This window comes from Catharus ustulatus, chromosome 8 (assembly GCF_009819885.2).
Source record: "Catharus ustulatus isolate bCatUst1 chromosome 8, bCatUst1.pri.v2, whole genome shotgun sequence".
Taxonomy (NCBI): Eukaryota; Metazoa; Chordata; class Aves; order Passeriformes; family Turdidae; genus Catharus; species Catharus ustulatus.
In genome coordinates, this window is record NC_046228.1 from 17902478 (window position 1) to 17919752 (window position 17275).

At 39.8% G+C, this 17275-nt stretch overlaps 1 protein-coding gene across 1 annotated transcript in view; it reads left to right on the forward strand.

Annotated features, from left to right (window-relative positions):
* VSTM4 (V-set and transmembrane domain containing 4) overlaps nucleotides 1-6968 on the forward strand; it is a 29398-nt gene extending 22430 nt beyond the window's left edge. Inside the window, exon 8 of the mRNA XM_033066561.1 lies at nucleotides 6799-6968. Within this exon, the coding sequence (XP_032922452.1) occupies nucleotides 6799-6924 (126 nt within the window). The 3' untranslated portion in view covers nucleotides 6925-6968. The remainder of the gene's footprint in view (nucleotides 1-6798) is intronic.
* Nucleotides 6969-17275: the final 10307 nt, after the last annotated feature.

Below are 17275 nucleotides of genomic sequence, written 5' to 3' on the forward strand. Positions count from 1 at the left end.
AAGAAAAAGGAAGTGAAGTACATCTGCTGAGTAATTTGTGAATTCTGAAGCTGGGAGCAATCAGGTCTTCCCTTCTACTGGATGACTTTAAATTAAAAGCTGTGCCACCCTCTGTTAGAAGAGTTGCTTGTTCCACAGCATGTAACAATGAGCACTGATTTAATCTCCCAATTTCTTAATTATTGATTGGCATCATTGATCTTCACAGACTTCCAGTAAGATCGTACATATGATATACAAAGGAGGGGTGAACAATTTTTGTCTTGACTCCCTGTTATTCTTTAATATTTCCATTTAGTTGTCCTCATAATTCCTCTCTCTGTAAAATGAATAATCCTTTTTTTCCCTCAGTTTCTGCACAGGATGTGAGATGTCCATAGGACATGAATATAATTTGCACATCCAGGTCGACTCTTGGAACTCAACATGCTCAAAGCTACTGAGTTATGCTTGCTTCCCCATTCAGATTGCAGTTGCTATCTTTGCCCCAAGAAGGAATAATTTGTATAAATACATAAATTTTCTTGTTGGATCTGGGTTAGACTTCTGTATTTACAGAACCCCACAGTAGAGATGGTTTTTGTGTGATGACACGTTTGGAGTAACGAAAGTGTCACCAGTGAAGTGAAAACTTTTAATTACTTCATTGGCTTTTTTTGAATGCTAAGAAGGAATCAGCCTGATTTCCAGCAGTGTTGGTTTAGAATCTAGGAATAAGTGCAACTGTAAAAGGAATAGAGCATTAGCAAAGGTGAGCATGGTCTTCTCCCAAAACTCATTCAATGGGACTTACAAATCATCTTTGTCCCTGACTCTGTAATCATAACTTCTGTGGGATTCAATAACAAAATTTAGATGCAGTGGTGAAAGAGTCTTCACAAATTGTTGTAGATATTGTTCTCAGAGAGTATAGAAAACATTTTATGCTATAGGGAGTAAAAAAATAAGCATCTTAATGGGAAAATACCTGCCTTTTTTAACTGATAATACCACTAAAAGACATAATTACTACTCTCCATATTTTCCAATGTCATATTTCTTAGCTTTGGCACTGAATGTCTCTCAATATTTCAGCACTTTTACTGGCCAGTAGATGGATTTCTAGAGGATAAGTCATTTCACAGATCTAGCTTCAGAACTTCTGCAGAAGTTATTTCTGAAGCTCCTCTGTTCCAGGAGAATGTCTGGCTTTCTGCTAGCAATCAAATCATTGACATTGGTAAACACTTGAAGCTCTTAAAAAACCCCAAAAATTCTGAGTTATGGTACTGTCTGGAGTCACCCCACTGAAGTTCATAGGGTTTGAACATTTAAGTGTCTCTGTGGCCCTCAGGAACACTATTGTTTCAGCACATATTATAAAGCGAGGGATTTTCCAATGGAGATTTAAAAACAGGACTGTCAAAGGTTAATCCTTTTCTCTCTGAAGCTACAGTGAGTTTTCTCCTGCCTGACCCCACTGCCAGCATGTGCTTTCTCCAGTGTCCCTGGTGGCCCAGACAAGGGAGTTGCAGCCCTTCCACCAGACATGCTGGATCTTTGCTTCAGCACATCCCACTTTCACCTTCATCACTGACCCTTCAGTGATGGCCAAGCTGGCAGCCACATCCCATCCTCTCCATGGCTGTAAAAACCAGCAGTTTCCACCCTCCTGGGCATGCATGCAGAGACAGCCAACAATCTCTTCCTGTGGTAACACAGCCTGACCAGCTGGCCTGGGGAGCCCTGTCTGGACACTTTCTGATGGAGTGTGCTCAGCAGTGACACTGGATGCTCCTGAGCTCTGCCATCTGGACAGTATCTGCATTTTTTTCTGTGGAGCTTTTCACTGACTGTGGCTACAAAACAGGATGTTTCTCAAACATTAAAGGAAAAAGGCCAAAGAGTCAAGTTTGGCTTTTGCAGGAGAAAGGGAGAGAAAAAAATAGTAGTTCCAGAGTGTGCTTGCTCAGAAGAGCTCCTTCATAGCAGTGGGGCAAGGCTGCTTGCTGGGTGCTGTGGAGTGTCCCGGTGAGAAATGTGCAATTCCTAGAGACTGCATCAAACAAACATTAGCAGCACTCTCGACTCTGTTCCTTTCCCTTCTGCACTTCTGAAGCATCCCTGGGCACCACATGTGCCCCCAACAGCAGCCAAGGCTGGGCCACAGGTGGCATTTTGCCATGTACTGGCCATCACACCAGCAAACATCTGCAGAATTGGCAGGGTTTTATCCTCCCTGACCCAATCCATCCAGCCATGGTGCAGGGCATGCCACTCAGGGTGGAGTTTCATTTTCAAGTGTTACTGCAGGAAACCAGAGTTACTAAAAATACTGTGAAGCTCTGAGTGGAATTTCATAATTACAGAATCATAGAATGGCTTTAGAAGGGACCTTAAAGATCATCCAGTTCCAACCCCACTACCATGTGCACAATTTGGGACACACACTTGTTAAATCCAGAAAACTCAGTGCCATAAATTCAATTTCATCTATAGGGTTTTTTTTCTCCTCTGTGTAAAAGTCTTTCTGTATCCTATCTCAAACAAAAAGCACATTACATGTGATTATCTAGACACTGAATTCAAAGGGGCACTGCAGCAACAGACTCTAAAATATTTAAGACTGAAACGAACTGGGAAGTCAGGCCTTTTCTGCTCATTTTTGACAGTAAACTAAAAATTCACATTGGGTTTGTCATCTTCATGATAACGTGTGGTCATGGATCAGGGAGATTGCAGCAGTCTCTTAAGTACAAGTTGGCATCAGTTGTTTTTCCAGAGAAGTTAAATTTGTGAGGTTATCATTTGCTTGTTTTCTTCACACCTAATTACAAATTTGGATAAAAGTGGTTTTAGTTAAAACTTCAAAAAAACTTTCAAGTCTGACGTTGCTCACAGTAAACATCCTTGAGGGTGCCAAGAAACAAACAAACTAGCTAAGCCTGGCAGGAGCAAAAGTGACATTCCTGGTAATTATGAAATAAAATTCTGAATAATTTTGATTAAAACCCCAACCCTTCTAGTTAATTTCTAACACATTCATATACGAGACAAACCAAATAAAAACAACACTTCATATACACATACTTTAGTTTCTTTGACATATTCACATGATAGACCTTGCAGATTGCTTAATGAGAAAAATGTTCCTATAAGTGAACTCTTTTGAATAGTTGCCAATGGGAAGTCCTGTGACTGGAAGAAACTAAAATTAAACTGGAAGAAACCTGGAAGAGGAGTCATTTTGCATTTGCCAGAAGATACACTGGAAAATCATAACTCTTTCTAATTTATATTTTGGCAAAGTAAATGATCCCAAGATGAGAAAACAGACATACAAGATAAATACCGTCTCTAGGAATGCCACATTGGAATAGAATCATCCTTGAAGAAATCATTTCAGTATTATTTTAGAACAATGATGCAGTCTTTTAGAAAAGGATGTTGTAGCCCTAGAGACCCCAATGACCTCCTAGAGGAAGAGCCAGGACAGAAAGAGAGGGGTGAATGGCCAGTCATTCATTGTCTCTTCCTCTTCTGCCCTACCCTCCATCCCAGCTATAACATCACTTATTAAAGTCACACAATTGTTTCAGAAAGGACGTGGTGGCATGGTTCCAGGTTGACACTGCCAAGACAATATCCAATCCTAATGAGAGATGAAATAGTAGAATTAGGGTTTTTTTCCCCCGCTTTCTGCTCCAAAAAGTTGGTTTTGGACAAACAAACCAGCAAAATGAAATTAAACATGTGGTTGATAAATGAAGTGCAGAAGAGTGTATGGAGTAAAAACCTGGCTACCACAGGTAGTTAAAGTACTGTTGGCTCCCATGCAGTTATTACACATCTTTTGCTGAAAACTGTATACCTTTCACAATTTTGAACCTCCTGTGTGTTTCCTCATATTTTCAATCAAATTATTACATACTAGAAATATGCATAAGGGAAATTATTCTACACATTTTATGGTGTGCTGTTGCTTGTAGCAGTAATTGAAGTACCTTTTCCACTTATGAAAGTACTAATTTTATTTGGTTTTATTGCTTTTCTAGATGCAATTATTTATTTAGTGTGTTTTGGCTTTATTAAATTATGTTTACTATAGGAACATCATAAAAATGTATGAAAGCAACACATCAACCACTACTGCCCAATGACTTATTTTGGGGAATCTAGTGTTATTTTTCATATCCAAACATAATAGAATAAGGTAAGAATAAAGAGATAATCTACACTGGAAAACAATGCAATTTTGAGATAATATAATAAAACACCTGGACAATATGATTTCATAAATCTTACTTCTAAAATTTACATGAGCTGGGCGTTAGGGTGGCTATTTTAGGACATGCGGCATTTTCTAAATGGAAACATAACAAGAAATATGATTAAACAATAAAGGGGAAAACATACACAGATTTAGCTTGTCCTGAACAACTGGTTCCTACAGAACAATGGAAATATTTCTACCTCAACAGATGCACGGCATCAGACTTAGGAAATGTAGAGTTTTACTCTGGCAGTGACCAACAGCTTTGTTTCAAAAGTTTTATCAGATTTATTTTTAGGAGGCTTTTCACATGCAGTGTATCATTATGCATTGAAGGTCTGATGTGACACTACAGCTGGCAGCAAAATTCCCAATACCTTCAGAGACTCTATATACTGTCACACACTAGAATAAAATCTTCAGCACTTGTTGGTGTTGCTGTGGTGCCCACCCTCAATATAACTCCTGTATTTAACTTCTGTACTGCATAACTGGATAGACAGACACATATAATTTGAAATCTCAAAAGGAATCTTTAACTTAACATAAAAGCACAAAATGACAGAAGTACCTAGAAACTGGTTAATACTTTCAGGATAGAAAGAAAAGGGCAATATGAAAATTTTTCAGGCATCACAGCAATTGACCAAGAGTTTTTTCTAAGTCTTTAAGCCAAGGCCAGGATAGGAGAGATGTCTTTCTAAACACTGTGGTTCAGTTCAGTCCTAATATATTAACAAAGAAAATATATGTTCGATTTCTCTTACAGTCTGGATCCACAGGAATTAATTTTGTCATTACACCAGAGAATTCAGTCAAAGCAGGAGATTTTCTGTGTTGTCAACAGCAGAGCAGTTGATGGTGAATGAGGACCAGAAGCTGAGATCAAATAGGGTGGCACATGGAAGTGGGGCAGGGAGGGAAATCAGTGAGAACAGGGAAATGCAAGGGTGCCAGTCCTGCAGGCAGTGCCCTGCAAAGGGCTTGTACTCACAGTGCACACATCAGCTGACTTCAGTGACACCACTTGCAGCAGCAGCTACCCACATTTTTTGAGGATTTGTTCTTCAGGGAAGAAATAAGATCCAATTAATGCTGGCAAAGTGTAAACATTTTCACCCTGATGGAAACAACCTGAAATGCTGAGTGTGAGAAACTGTCAAGGCAAAAGGAGAGGATTCCAGAGCAGTGCAAAGGACAGGAAGCAGGGGAGCTCAGGGACTGATTTCAAAGATGCTTATCTTTTCAGGCAGAAGACAATGCAGTAATTATTCTAACACATTTCAAGGAAACAGGAATCATTTGTGTTAAATCAGAAATAAATAAGCAATAAATAAAATGTGAAACTTTTAGCCTTGGCAAATATTTACAATTTCTTCTTAACATTTAAGGATTGTGTGGAAAATCTTGGTTTATGAACTTTGAGTCAGTTTTGAGTTTACAACTGCCAAAGCATTTCCTAGTCTGAGAGATGCAACCTTTTCATGTGCAAAAATTTGCATGGCTGAAATGTTTTGGTTTTTTAAATTGTCTTTTGCACTTCAGCTTGAGGACACCAGTTATTCAGGTAGAACACAGTACTCGGGAAGATAAAGAACAAATTCTCCAGTTCTTCACTTGCATAGGGCTGTAGAACTTCACCCTTTTTCAGGGAGCACAGACCTCAATCTTCTGCAAATGGACTGAAATCCATTTCAGGTACTGAGGGTCGCACATACAATTCCACAGCAACTCTTTTATTTTTATTGGTACATTTTCTGAGGTGAATTAGACATGAACAACCCACTCCCAGCTGTGAGCAAAACACACACAGGAGCACAATACAAGATTTTCCTTCTCTGAGCCACCTGAGTCTGAATGAAGCCGACAGTGTCAGTAGGCAGCTTCTGCCACACATGAGAAATTTGTTCAGTAAATTTTATTGAGCATCTCCCTTAGCTAAATTTCATTGTTGTCAAATTCAATCACTGTAATACAGCAGACAGTTTTGGTGGTATGGCCTTTATTCTAAACTCTGAACTCATCTATAGCTTGGCAAAAGTTGTGAAATTCCACTGGAATGGCGGAAATTCTATCCAGTTTTTTCTGCCTTCTGTGTATTTTTAACATTTTTTGGTTCTGTTAAGAAATACACTGAGAGGCTCTATGAGTGGCTGTGATTAGAGATGTAACTGGTCCAAGGTTTACAGCTGGAAAGAAAGTCTGGCATATATCTTTCAAATTGTGAAATCTGCAATAAATAAAATAGGGAAATTTAGTATTAAGGAGGCTGAATATTTTGCTAACATACATCTTTCAAATCTGTAATATTTGAATTGTCAAAATGTTCTGTGTTTGTGAAATTAGAAGCAAACCTGAAAATCCTATTAGCCCTGTTTCCTATTTTTAATATAATTTTTATTTCATCTTTCATGAACTAGCTCTAATGCGGAGTAAAGTGATTAAAAACCTTAGAATGGGTAGGAGAAGAACTATACCCAATGTTATAAAATATCTACATTCAGTGGTAATGACATTCTAATGAGTTTGTTGGTTCTGTTTTGCAGCCAAAAATCGCAGAGGAGAATTTAACATATGCTGAACTTGAACTGATGAAGCCAATTCAGGAAGCCAAAGGCATTTCCAGTATGACAGTCTATGCACAGATACTCTTTGAGGAGAACAAGCTGTAATGGTTCCTGCCTGTATAAATGTCCTTTGTCTGTGTTCTATTTAATTCTTGCTGTGCTGTTTATTTATAAAAATCATGCAAATGTCCTTATTTTTTTATTTCCATTCATGCACTTCTATTTTTCTATGAGACTTTTAAACACAATGTAGTTGAAAGTAATCATAGAAAAAGCAGCTGGTCAACAAGTGACATCCCAGAGATCCCCTTTGTAGTGTTCTGTACCCCTGTTGGAAATGGACTCAAGTTCCACCTGGGGCATTTCTAACACTGAACATTATTCCTTCTATAATGTTAATGTGATGAGTCCAGCTGCAAACATCAGAATCTTAGCAAGCCTCAGGACTAATGGCAGGATCCATGCCCATCGACCTGCTACTGAAGGAGGAGACCACTGAGCAGGAAAATGGCCCATCAGAAAAATATTAACCCAGTAAAGCTGAGACTTTTTTCTACAGCCAAGGAAAACCTAAAATTAGTTTCTCTGCTTTTTCCCCCCTTCTCCAGAAATAGCTAAAAAAGTTTGTGCACTCTGTTTTCAAATTCTCTTTCTAAATCACATTGTCTTTAAAAACTTATATTACTTTTAGTATGGTGTTTGAAATAAAATATTTCAAAATAATCTGAAGGAAGTATTTATAGTTAAACACCCATGTTTTAAGGAAGAAAATTCATAGCATGAGAACATCTCCTGGTATTAGATTTTTTAAAATTCTGATTTGGAATAGGAAAAACTTGATAGTGAGTAAAAAACTGAGAGAACCAGGACACTGCTTTTGGTCTTGATTTAGTTTGGTGTTTCCAAACCTGCAGAAATTTCCTCCTGTAGCCTGCACTAATGAGCTCTGATCTAGAGGAAAAAATTACACAGCTTCTCCTTCAGTATGGAGCAGACTCCGTAGAGCCCTGTTGACTTTGGAGTTATTTCTTTGGAAAGACCAGGAGATAGGGAAATGAGCCTAATGTGAGGACACCAAATCACATTCCTCTTTCTTTATCTCTCAATAACTGAGAAGGCATTCTTCCTTTTCTTCCTTTTCTTCCTTTTCTTCCTTTTCTTCCTTTTCTTCCTTTTCTTCCTTTTCTTCCTTTTCTTCCTTTTCTTCCCTTTTCCTTGGATGCACATTCATGGAAAATGAGCTATTCTGTGCCATCCCAGGCATTTCAGCCATGAAGAATAGCTGAGCTGATGTTTTTAAGCTCTTCAATGTCTAAGTTTCCCCAAAGCTCAGGGGGAGTTCGATACCCAGCATGTCTCTGGTCCTGGGAAGCTTTTACCCTTGAGGAACTGTGCAGTTGATGGAGACGTAAAAGCACAAGCTCTTCAGGTCACCATCAGGTCATGGAGCCACAATGTCTGGCACATGCCAGGTCTTCTCCAGGTCTGTGACAGGCTGCTCATTCAGCAGTATTTAATGTGGAATTTGGAGTAGCACTCCTTGGGTTCTGGAGTCACAACCGAGATGGTCCAAGTTGGTTCTTCCTTTACAGGTGACACCTTTTTGGGGCTAGAACAGCTGCTCACCAGGCTCAGAGCACAGCTGGGAATCATCACAGGAACACTCATGGCCTTGTTCCTCTTACTGCATGGGAGTGCAGGAGAGGAGGATGGGGGGACAATCAAGGATGGGGACATGCATCCAAGGGCAAACATGAGACAGAGCACATCACTGCCTTTTGGAGGGGCTCACCAGAATAAGCAAGTCTGTATAAACTGCTTTTCAACTTTTTTGAGCAGTGGTAGGGATTAGGCAGCACACATAATCTGTTACTGTCTAGCCAGTAAATATAAATATAAAATGCATCTGTAAATATAAAATGCAATCATTTTCTTCCACACTGGATAAAAATCTCTTCTATAAAAAGGAATTTAAGAAAAGCTCACCAGGCTGACCATTATGTACAGTACTAATTCCAATTCTGTTCCTTCATCAAAACAGTTCTTTCCAAGAGGCCAGCTTTCATCAGTAGATTTGCTAGTAATTATTTGCATTTTTAATGTTGGTGTTTGTGAGCTGTCAAAAAGATGTTTGTTTCACCTTTGCATTATCCCAGGATTTAATCACCCACCAAAAGGGCATGGTATCTTTCCTTGTTCTCTGATCAGGACTTTCAGTGACAACAGCAATCAACTCATTGACCAAAACCAAATTGGTGCTAATGAGTGATTCAACATTCAGGGATCAATTTTGGAAAAGGCAGTTTAACTGATTATTCAGAGAGAACATCTGTAGTGCAGACAGATGTTCAAAAGGCCTTAGAAAAATATAGAATTTATTAGTTGCTATTTTGGAATTTAAAATCCTAACACATTAATGATTTCACCACTTAGCTGTGAAAACTTTCAGGTTTAGTTACATTTCTTTTGCATAGAACTGGCCATTGTACCCATTGTTCAGAAGAATCCTCTACTGTAAATTTATGCCCAGCATATTAATGAATACCATTCTTCATGTATTAATATCCTATGTATTCTTGTTTATGTTTGATATCTAATTCCCCAAAATAACAGTTAATTGAACTGAATAAATCACCGTTTTTTGTAAGACTTGTTGTCTTAGTCTCTGTAGGATTTATTGCTTCCTAGAGGAGGATGTTGCTTCCTAGATTGAAGGACATATGTTTATCTCTTACACAGCATTTAGAAAGTCACAGTATTTAGAAAGTCACAGTATTTGGAATTGAATCCTTCGTTCTGCAGAAAATTCCAGCTTTTTAAATGTTTTATATTTGGAACTGACTTCAAATGGCAGCAGAAACCTGAAAGGCAGCAGACCAGCTGAGTGCAACAAGGCCAGAAATATTACTCTGGAGAACACCCATCTTCCCAAACAGACATTTCTTGTATCTTTTATTATGCAATGTCCACCTAGATTTAATAATGTCAGATCATACCACTGGGGAAAGGAAAACATTATCTTGTAATTAATTACACATCTGTAAGTGTCAAAGCAACCCACCAAAGACTATAGAGAAGAAAAATTCATTGAGTGTAATATGTTTTAGTGTGAGAAATGCAGAATAAATGGATTTAGCTCCTTTTAAGAGGAATTGCAAGGCCAAATTAATCCCTGGCCTAACTCTCTCTGGCTTTAGCAGAACAGCAGCTGAGTGAAGGTGGCCCACAGTTCTTTTATGACAGGAGTTCCCATGAAGACTCTTAGTACCTTATTAAGTTGGTTCTATTATTAAGATACTCTTACAAGTACCTTATTAAGTTGGAGTCTGCTGAGTCACACTATTTTGGATACTCCTTCTGTTGTCATTGGTAAAACATGGCTTTGTGCTGAAATCTTAACAAATAGAGCTCTATTAGCTTCACACCAATTTAATATCAGATTGTTAAACGTTAATGCACTGCACCCTATAGCTTTAAATAGGATTAGATATGTTTACAGCTTTGGTTAAATGCACCTTGTTCCTCCACATTAAATTTTATTACTGGAATCCTCCATCAGCAAATAGGAGTAAATCATATTAGTGTCACAGAATGTGTGGGGGTTGAATCTGCAGCCCAAGGAAAAGGTATTTTATGGCTCTTTATTACAACTTTCTAATTGGTAGGTGTGGTCAGCATGTCATTATCTCTGCAACTGCAAGCAAATTATTTGTTTTAGTATAACTGTAACGTAATTGTGGGGTTCTCTTCATTAAAAAGTTCAATAAACTTGTGTCCTTAGCCAGGGTCTGGCCAATTGTTGCTGGCAAAGAAGGACTCAGACCAGAAAAGATTGCATTTAATGTTTAATATGTAGGTTAAATTCTGCTTTTAGAGGGCTTCTCCAAAACATCTCTGGTGAGTGACATCCAGATGCAAAGACCCTTTTTGGTTTCAGTCTAACCTGCCAGGATAAAAGACAAAATTCCTAAATTTTACTGCATAAATGGTCATCTCAGTTGCCTGCACTGATGGAAATGTACTCATTCCATGTGCTTTGTTCCACAGCAGGCTTGATTCCATTTTACTACCTTGGTTGGGCAGATCAAAAGACTGCATGTCAATGGAAGACTTGCATAGCAATAGGTATTTCAGGAATCTTCTTGAAAAATCCCTGGCTTGGCACCTCGTGTCTCTCTTGCTCCTTACCAGCATTGCTGGGCTGTTTCCAAACCCCACAAAGGGCTTTTCAGTCTTCCACCACTATGGTCAGAAATGTTCTGGCAGCCCTTTGTGGGCACCCTGCTGAGACCTGCTCAGCTTTTCATTTTAGTGACAGGGACAGCAACTGCAGCTCTATTTCCCTGCTGTGAGGATCTGAGACCTGCTCTCTGAGGATCTGCCCCTGCATCCCACACCAGGCAAATAGAAGCTCATGTCCACAGAGGCAATCTCACTTGGGTTGTGGTCCTGGCTAGGGAAAAACTCAGGGGAAAGGGACTGGTTTGGTCAAACACAAACTTTCCCTCATGGACTTGAGTTAAGCCTTGTTAAAATCCTGTCTATTTGTCTGAAGCAATATTTTGCCATAAGGAAATGAATAAAACTTCCTACAAGAGTGCTTTAGGGCTTTGTACATATAGCTGTGACAAGACAAGATCACCTGTGGGGCTTTGCCTTCCTGTTCCAGGCTGGCATCATCTTGGGCACAATTAACAGCAGTACATAATTACCCACAGCTCCACATCTTTCCTTGAGAAATTAGCCATTGATACTTTTGGATTATCCTGAGGAACTAAAAGGCCTGCAGAAACCTCTCTGACTGCTAAGACAAACTCTCTCCTGACACTGGGGAGGGTGGAGGAGCCCAGCACAGAACAAAGACATCACATAAAATATACAGGGCAAAAAACCACATGGGGATGGGCAGCAGCTGTCACTTTCAAACAGTAACTGGGTGGATGTTCTCCCCTTACCAAGAAAGCAAATAAAAGTCACTGAATACTGCTCAGTGGTGCTGCACCATTTCCTCCACCTCTGATTCTTCCTGCTGTGCATAGGAACGAGAATGAAAACTGCTCAGCACTGACTGTAAAGGGATTTTTCAGGCAACCAGTTAAGCAGCTTTACACATCTCTTTCTCTTGAACTAGTCCTGTGGGGCTGAAGCCAGAGAGTTGGACCAGGGATTAATTTGGCCTTGCAGTTCCTCTTAAAAGGATCTAAACCCATTTGTTCTGCATTTCTCACACTAAAGCATATTATACTTGGTGAAGTTTTCTTCTTTGTAGTCTTTCAGTGGGTTGCTTTGATACTTATAGATGTGTAATTAATTACAAAATGATGTTTTTCTTTCCCCAGTGATGTGATCTGACATTATTAAATCTAGGTGGACATTGCATAAGAAAAGAACCATGGTCTAAGTACTCAGGTCAGAGGAAGGTCAACAATTTTGCTATTCAGCTGTTATTTTCTACACGACACCTCTTCCTCTTAAATGGTCCTGCTTTGCAACTGTACTCTGCTCTCAGAGGAAAATATGCCCTTCAAATCCCCCAGGCAAACATAGCTGTGCTCACTTCTACCTCTACTTCCTCCTTGCTTGCTTTCAAAGAGACAGGAGAGGACAGAAGAGGAACTAACACAAAAGCCAAAATTAGTAAATCACCATGCACATGATTACAGCAAATGGCAAAGGCCACTGCTATGTATCACTATAAAAAATAACACTAATTGGGATGCTTTGCAATTTCCTGTACAACCCATAATTAGGTTAGATAAGAAACTAGCAGTGTCTAAGTGCTATAAATGTCTAAATTAAGTTATTTTGAAAGTGCTTGGCGCTTTGACATTTGAGAGTTCAGAGTAATTGGGGTATAGAAATAAAATTGCTTCTGTTATTTAAAAGGTCATTATCTTCTTTGGGTAGATATATAAGGACTATTTTCTACTCTACTGAGCTGGTCTATTTGGTTCAATTAGACCTGCTTCAGTAGATTTCTAGTGGCCTTCCTCCCACTTATCACAGCCCCAGCACTGGCACAGAGAAGGGCCTGTAAATACAGAGCCCAGATATGGAGTATATATTCAGCTGATAACCAGGCTCTGAGGAGCTCAGAGCTTCCCCCATGAACACCACAGGCTGCTGTACAAGGTGGCAAATGAGTCCTTACACAACGAAAGCCAACAAATGCTGGCTGGAGCCAGCCTGCCTGGCAGAAAAAGGCTTTGGAGCAAATCAGGATTTCACCTTCCCAACCAAATCATCTCATAGCCTGGCAGCAGCTCTGGTTATTTCCATAACTACTGGAATTCCTTGTTTACAACACCCACTGTCCCACTGTCACACAAAGATATGCCTTCCTGTTTGCTTACTAGATCTGGTACTCTACAACTGTGTCAGTCAAAGGTGGGAATTGGAATGACTGCACCTTGACTGCATTTGATTTTGGTCAGTCCAGCAGTGTCAGTAAAATGAGTATAAAGACAGGACATTGGCCAAGGAGACTTAACTTACCACCACTTCTCCACTGGAGATGCCACAGCCAGGAAAAGGTAGGGAATGGACTGGGCACTGGAGGGACCAAAGAGCTCTCTCACTATTCCCTCCTGTGGCTTACTTCATGTGCTCCCCTCAGGAGAGCAGAGAAACCCATCAAAACTGGAGTAGTTATGGGAACGTGAGGTTTTGTTGTCTCTCTTGGCCAGAGAACGGATGTGCAAGGGAGAAGCAAAGTCCTGAGAGTCTCATGTCCAAACGGAACAAGGAGACAATTTCTGACCTGAAACAAGGAGCATTCCCATGCTGCTGTTGCCCCCATGACTGCTCTACACCGAAGTCTCATCATGCATAGAGTTGCAACACCTGAATATGAAACACACCAAGTGACTGCTGAACAGAGGCACTGCTGTCCCCATCAAAAGGGCAACATTTGCTGAGAACTCATTACAGCAATTATTAATCCTGGTCACTAATATTCCAATGTACTGCTGAAGGCTGCCTGGTTCTGGGCACCACATTTCTGTAAGATATTTAGCCTTAGTGCAGGGAATAAGGGTGAGCCTTTTCAGATGACCCCTTTAAAATTTTTCATGTGGCAAATTTTCATGAGCTTTCTGATGCTTGGGAAAAGCTCTGATGACAAACTGTCAGAAAAAAGGGTTGGCATTCCTCCACAGGAATTACACCAGCCTGTACCCTCTCACACCCCATCAGCCTGGCTGACTTCAGTGACAATAATCGGCATGCACACATCTGAACACGACACCAATGATGCAACAACTGATCCCTGAGTTGAGAAGAGTAGCACATAGTGACAAGCACAGGGAAAATTTTCCTGTGGGAATTACAGATTGCCTTGCATAGATTTCTCAAAGAAGGTTTAAGTAAGTTCTCTTTTTTGGCAATGCAAAGGCCTTGCAGTGCACAGGCAAATATTGTTTCATGAGTGTTAACTAGCCTGCAGAATGCTAGAGATCAGACTCTATGCTCAATGTAATACTTTCATAAGACTTCTGTTGCTGAACAAGGAAGCAAGATGGTCTTTGTAATAACCAAATAAGTGTAATTAAGGCATTTTAGGATTTATGGTACTCAATTAGATTAAACTGGTTTTTAAAGTCTCAAAGGTTTGGTTATTCCACATTTCTTCATTTCCCTATAGGACAGAGTTAAATCTTATTTCTGCATTTCTTATCCTAATGGCATTAGATTTCTTTTAAGGATAATTCTCACCCTGAGCTACTTACCCTGTGCAAAAGTTGGGTCTGAGATAATTATAACATTCTGTTGATGTTCACACTGTTCCACTTACAGAAACATTGGAGTTGTGCTAAAAGTATTTGCTGTGGAATTGCTTTATTTAATTTTTCAAGCATATTCTATGTCTGCAACCCATACATCCCAAGCATGTGTCACATCAGGATACTCACAATTCACACCACTACTGCCCCTGACCTAGCACCAAGTCTTATCTATGTATCAGCTGATGGAATTTCCTGGACATTTTCATGAACATTCAGAATTTACCACATATGCAGGTGACCAAAAAAAAAATCAAACCAGGTGATTGCAAGAGGGTTGCTTTCAGGTGATCCTTCAAACATTTATTACAAATTTTGAGCAAAAACTTCCTGTCCCAGAGACTTACCTGTAGAAGAATGACCTGGTAGCACTCTACCCCTGTCACACACACTGGGTGTATCAGGCCTAGAAAATTTGATGACTGCAACATGCTGACATTTGTGCCTTAACTCTGCAGTCTGAGTCATGCTTTTGGTATTCACAGTGTGTGTTTCTTCCCATGATTTATGTCATTTGGGAAAAAATTCTCTGGAGCTAGAGAAGAACCCAAAATTTTCTCAATTAAGCGTTGTTGTTCAGCAAATCATTCCTAATGATTTTACCAGGATGAAATTGCAACCCACTTCTATTCATCTGCCTTTTATGTTCTCCCAAATTGCACTCCTTGAAGATGAGAAGCTTCACTTGGGAAAACATTTAACGTGCTGACTACCATTCACACACTCTGGACCTGTTCTCTGTGATGGAAAACAGTGCTGAAGCAACTATTGAAGATTTAAGAGAACTGATGTTAGGTACAAGGAGATGAGCCTGCACGATGATCCATGCATGGCCAGCCTACAGCTGGCCTCTTCTTGTACCAAACACAGCCAGGTTGATGTCTAGAGCATTGGAGCCATTAGAGCAGCTGCCCAGGCCAGCTCTAGAACAGGGAGCATCTGCTCTCGGCAGACAGGCTGCATGAAAAGGCTGAAGAGGAGGCAAGCTATTCAAGATGCTTACCAGGTAAATGAAAACACAGGTAGTGACCTTCTTTCACAGCTCTTAATCACCTTTACCATGGTTCAGTAAAGCTGTATTTGCAGCTGACAGGAATCCAAGTCTCGCTGTCCACATATGCAAATCACAGCTTATTTCTAAGGAATGTGCTGAAGGAAGAGGAAAGAAGTAGTATACTTTTGTTGACAATTAGCATTTCCCTAGTCCTTAGGAAAAATAAAGATAGGCACAGATCAGCTTTGCTCTGTATTTTGATTTGAATATTGGTGTGTCTCATCCTGTTGTCAGTGTATGTTTCCCTCAGCACACAAAGATTAGTATTTGACTCATCAAGTCCTGCACTTGGAGGTCAGAAAGGATTACCAGGCAGGTCATCTGTGTAGACATAATGCAGAATTCCTTGTATGCCTGCATCATGAGCTTACATCTAATTACTGCATTTTCCACAGGCAATTACCTCACTCACTACAGAGACCAGGCTGAACCATGGGGAGGTTGTGTGGGGACATGTCTCAGCACTCTGTAGGGAAGGAGACTGTTTGCTACAGGAAGATTTGCTCACTCAGCAACATAATTCAAAAGAAGAGTCATTAGCTAAGCAGTGTCCTATAGGAAGAAGAAAGTTGATCATACAATTAAATGATGACTGGTAAAAACCTGTGTTCTATTCCAGGTTCTTCCTAATGATGCTAGCAAGTCTCTAGCACCAAGGTTTGGCATACAGCAGCTCCTCATGTGCAGCACGCATGGGGCTGCACTCCTGCAGTGCTGTCCAGTCCCAGTGCACTGGAAATCAGGGAACTGTCTGCTCAAGGATGTGTTTGGTGGTTTGGAAAAAAGAGCCTTCATGCCCACAGTGTCCTTTGTGTTCCTCCTGGCACGCAGTCTGTGTGTTCAGGACGCTGCTCTGCCCGTGTGGCAGCTCAGCCCTTCTGTATATGAGGTAAGATATTTAATCTCTTCACCAGGTCAAGGAGGAGCAGAAGAGAGAGGGAGTTATCAATTTAGTTCCTTTCAATTATGCTAAAATGTTAAAGAGGCTGATTTTTCACAGTTTTTCTATCCCCACTAGGGACACAAGTGGCACTTGAATTTATTACACTATAGTCTCAGCCTTCATTTACTGCAAATACTCACTTTTACCATAAAGGGAGATTGTGGAGGTAAATCCTGAAGTATGTCTAATATACTGAACTTTCAGAGAGTATAAGGAAAAGCTTAGAAAGAAGAAAGAAAATAAGGAAAATTAATTAATATGTTGACTATATCAAAGCTTTCTCCTCACCTATTCCATATATTTTTCCTGCCTTACTTAAAAAAAAAAAAAAAAAAAAAAAATCAGAGATAGGAAATATTGCACCACAACACGTGTTCACAGTGGGGCTTGACAAAGACACCAGCACCAGGCTGGGAATTCCAAACTTCACTTTGCAAACAAAATAGCTTTTCAAAAGGCACACATACATTTTTATGCAGATTCAGGGAGAAGGGAAGAGTAAAGAATGGAGATATTAATATTCTTGCTTATCAGTGAAGAACAAAAATACTGGAACATACTCACCTGTTTGAAGCCTGAGTATTTTTTATCTCATGATATTAAAAATACAATAGGTTATTATTAAACTACACTGTTCTTTGGCATAATCAAGGCAGTTTTATTTGCTAAATAATATTG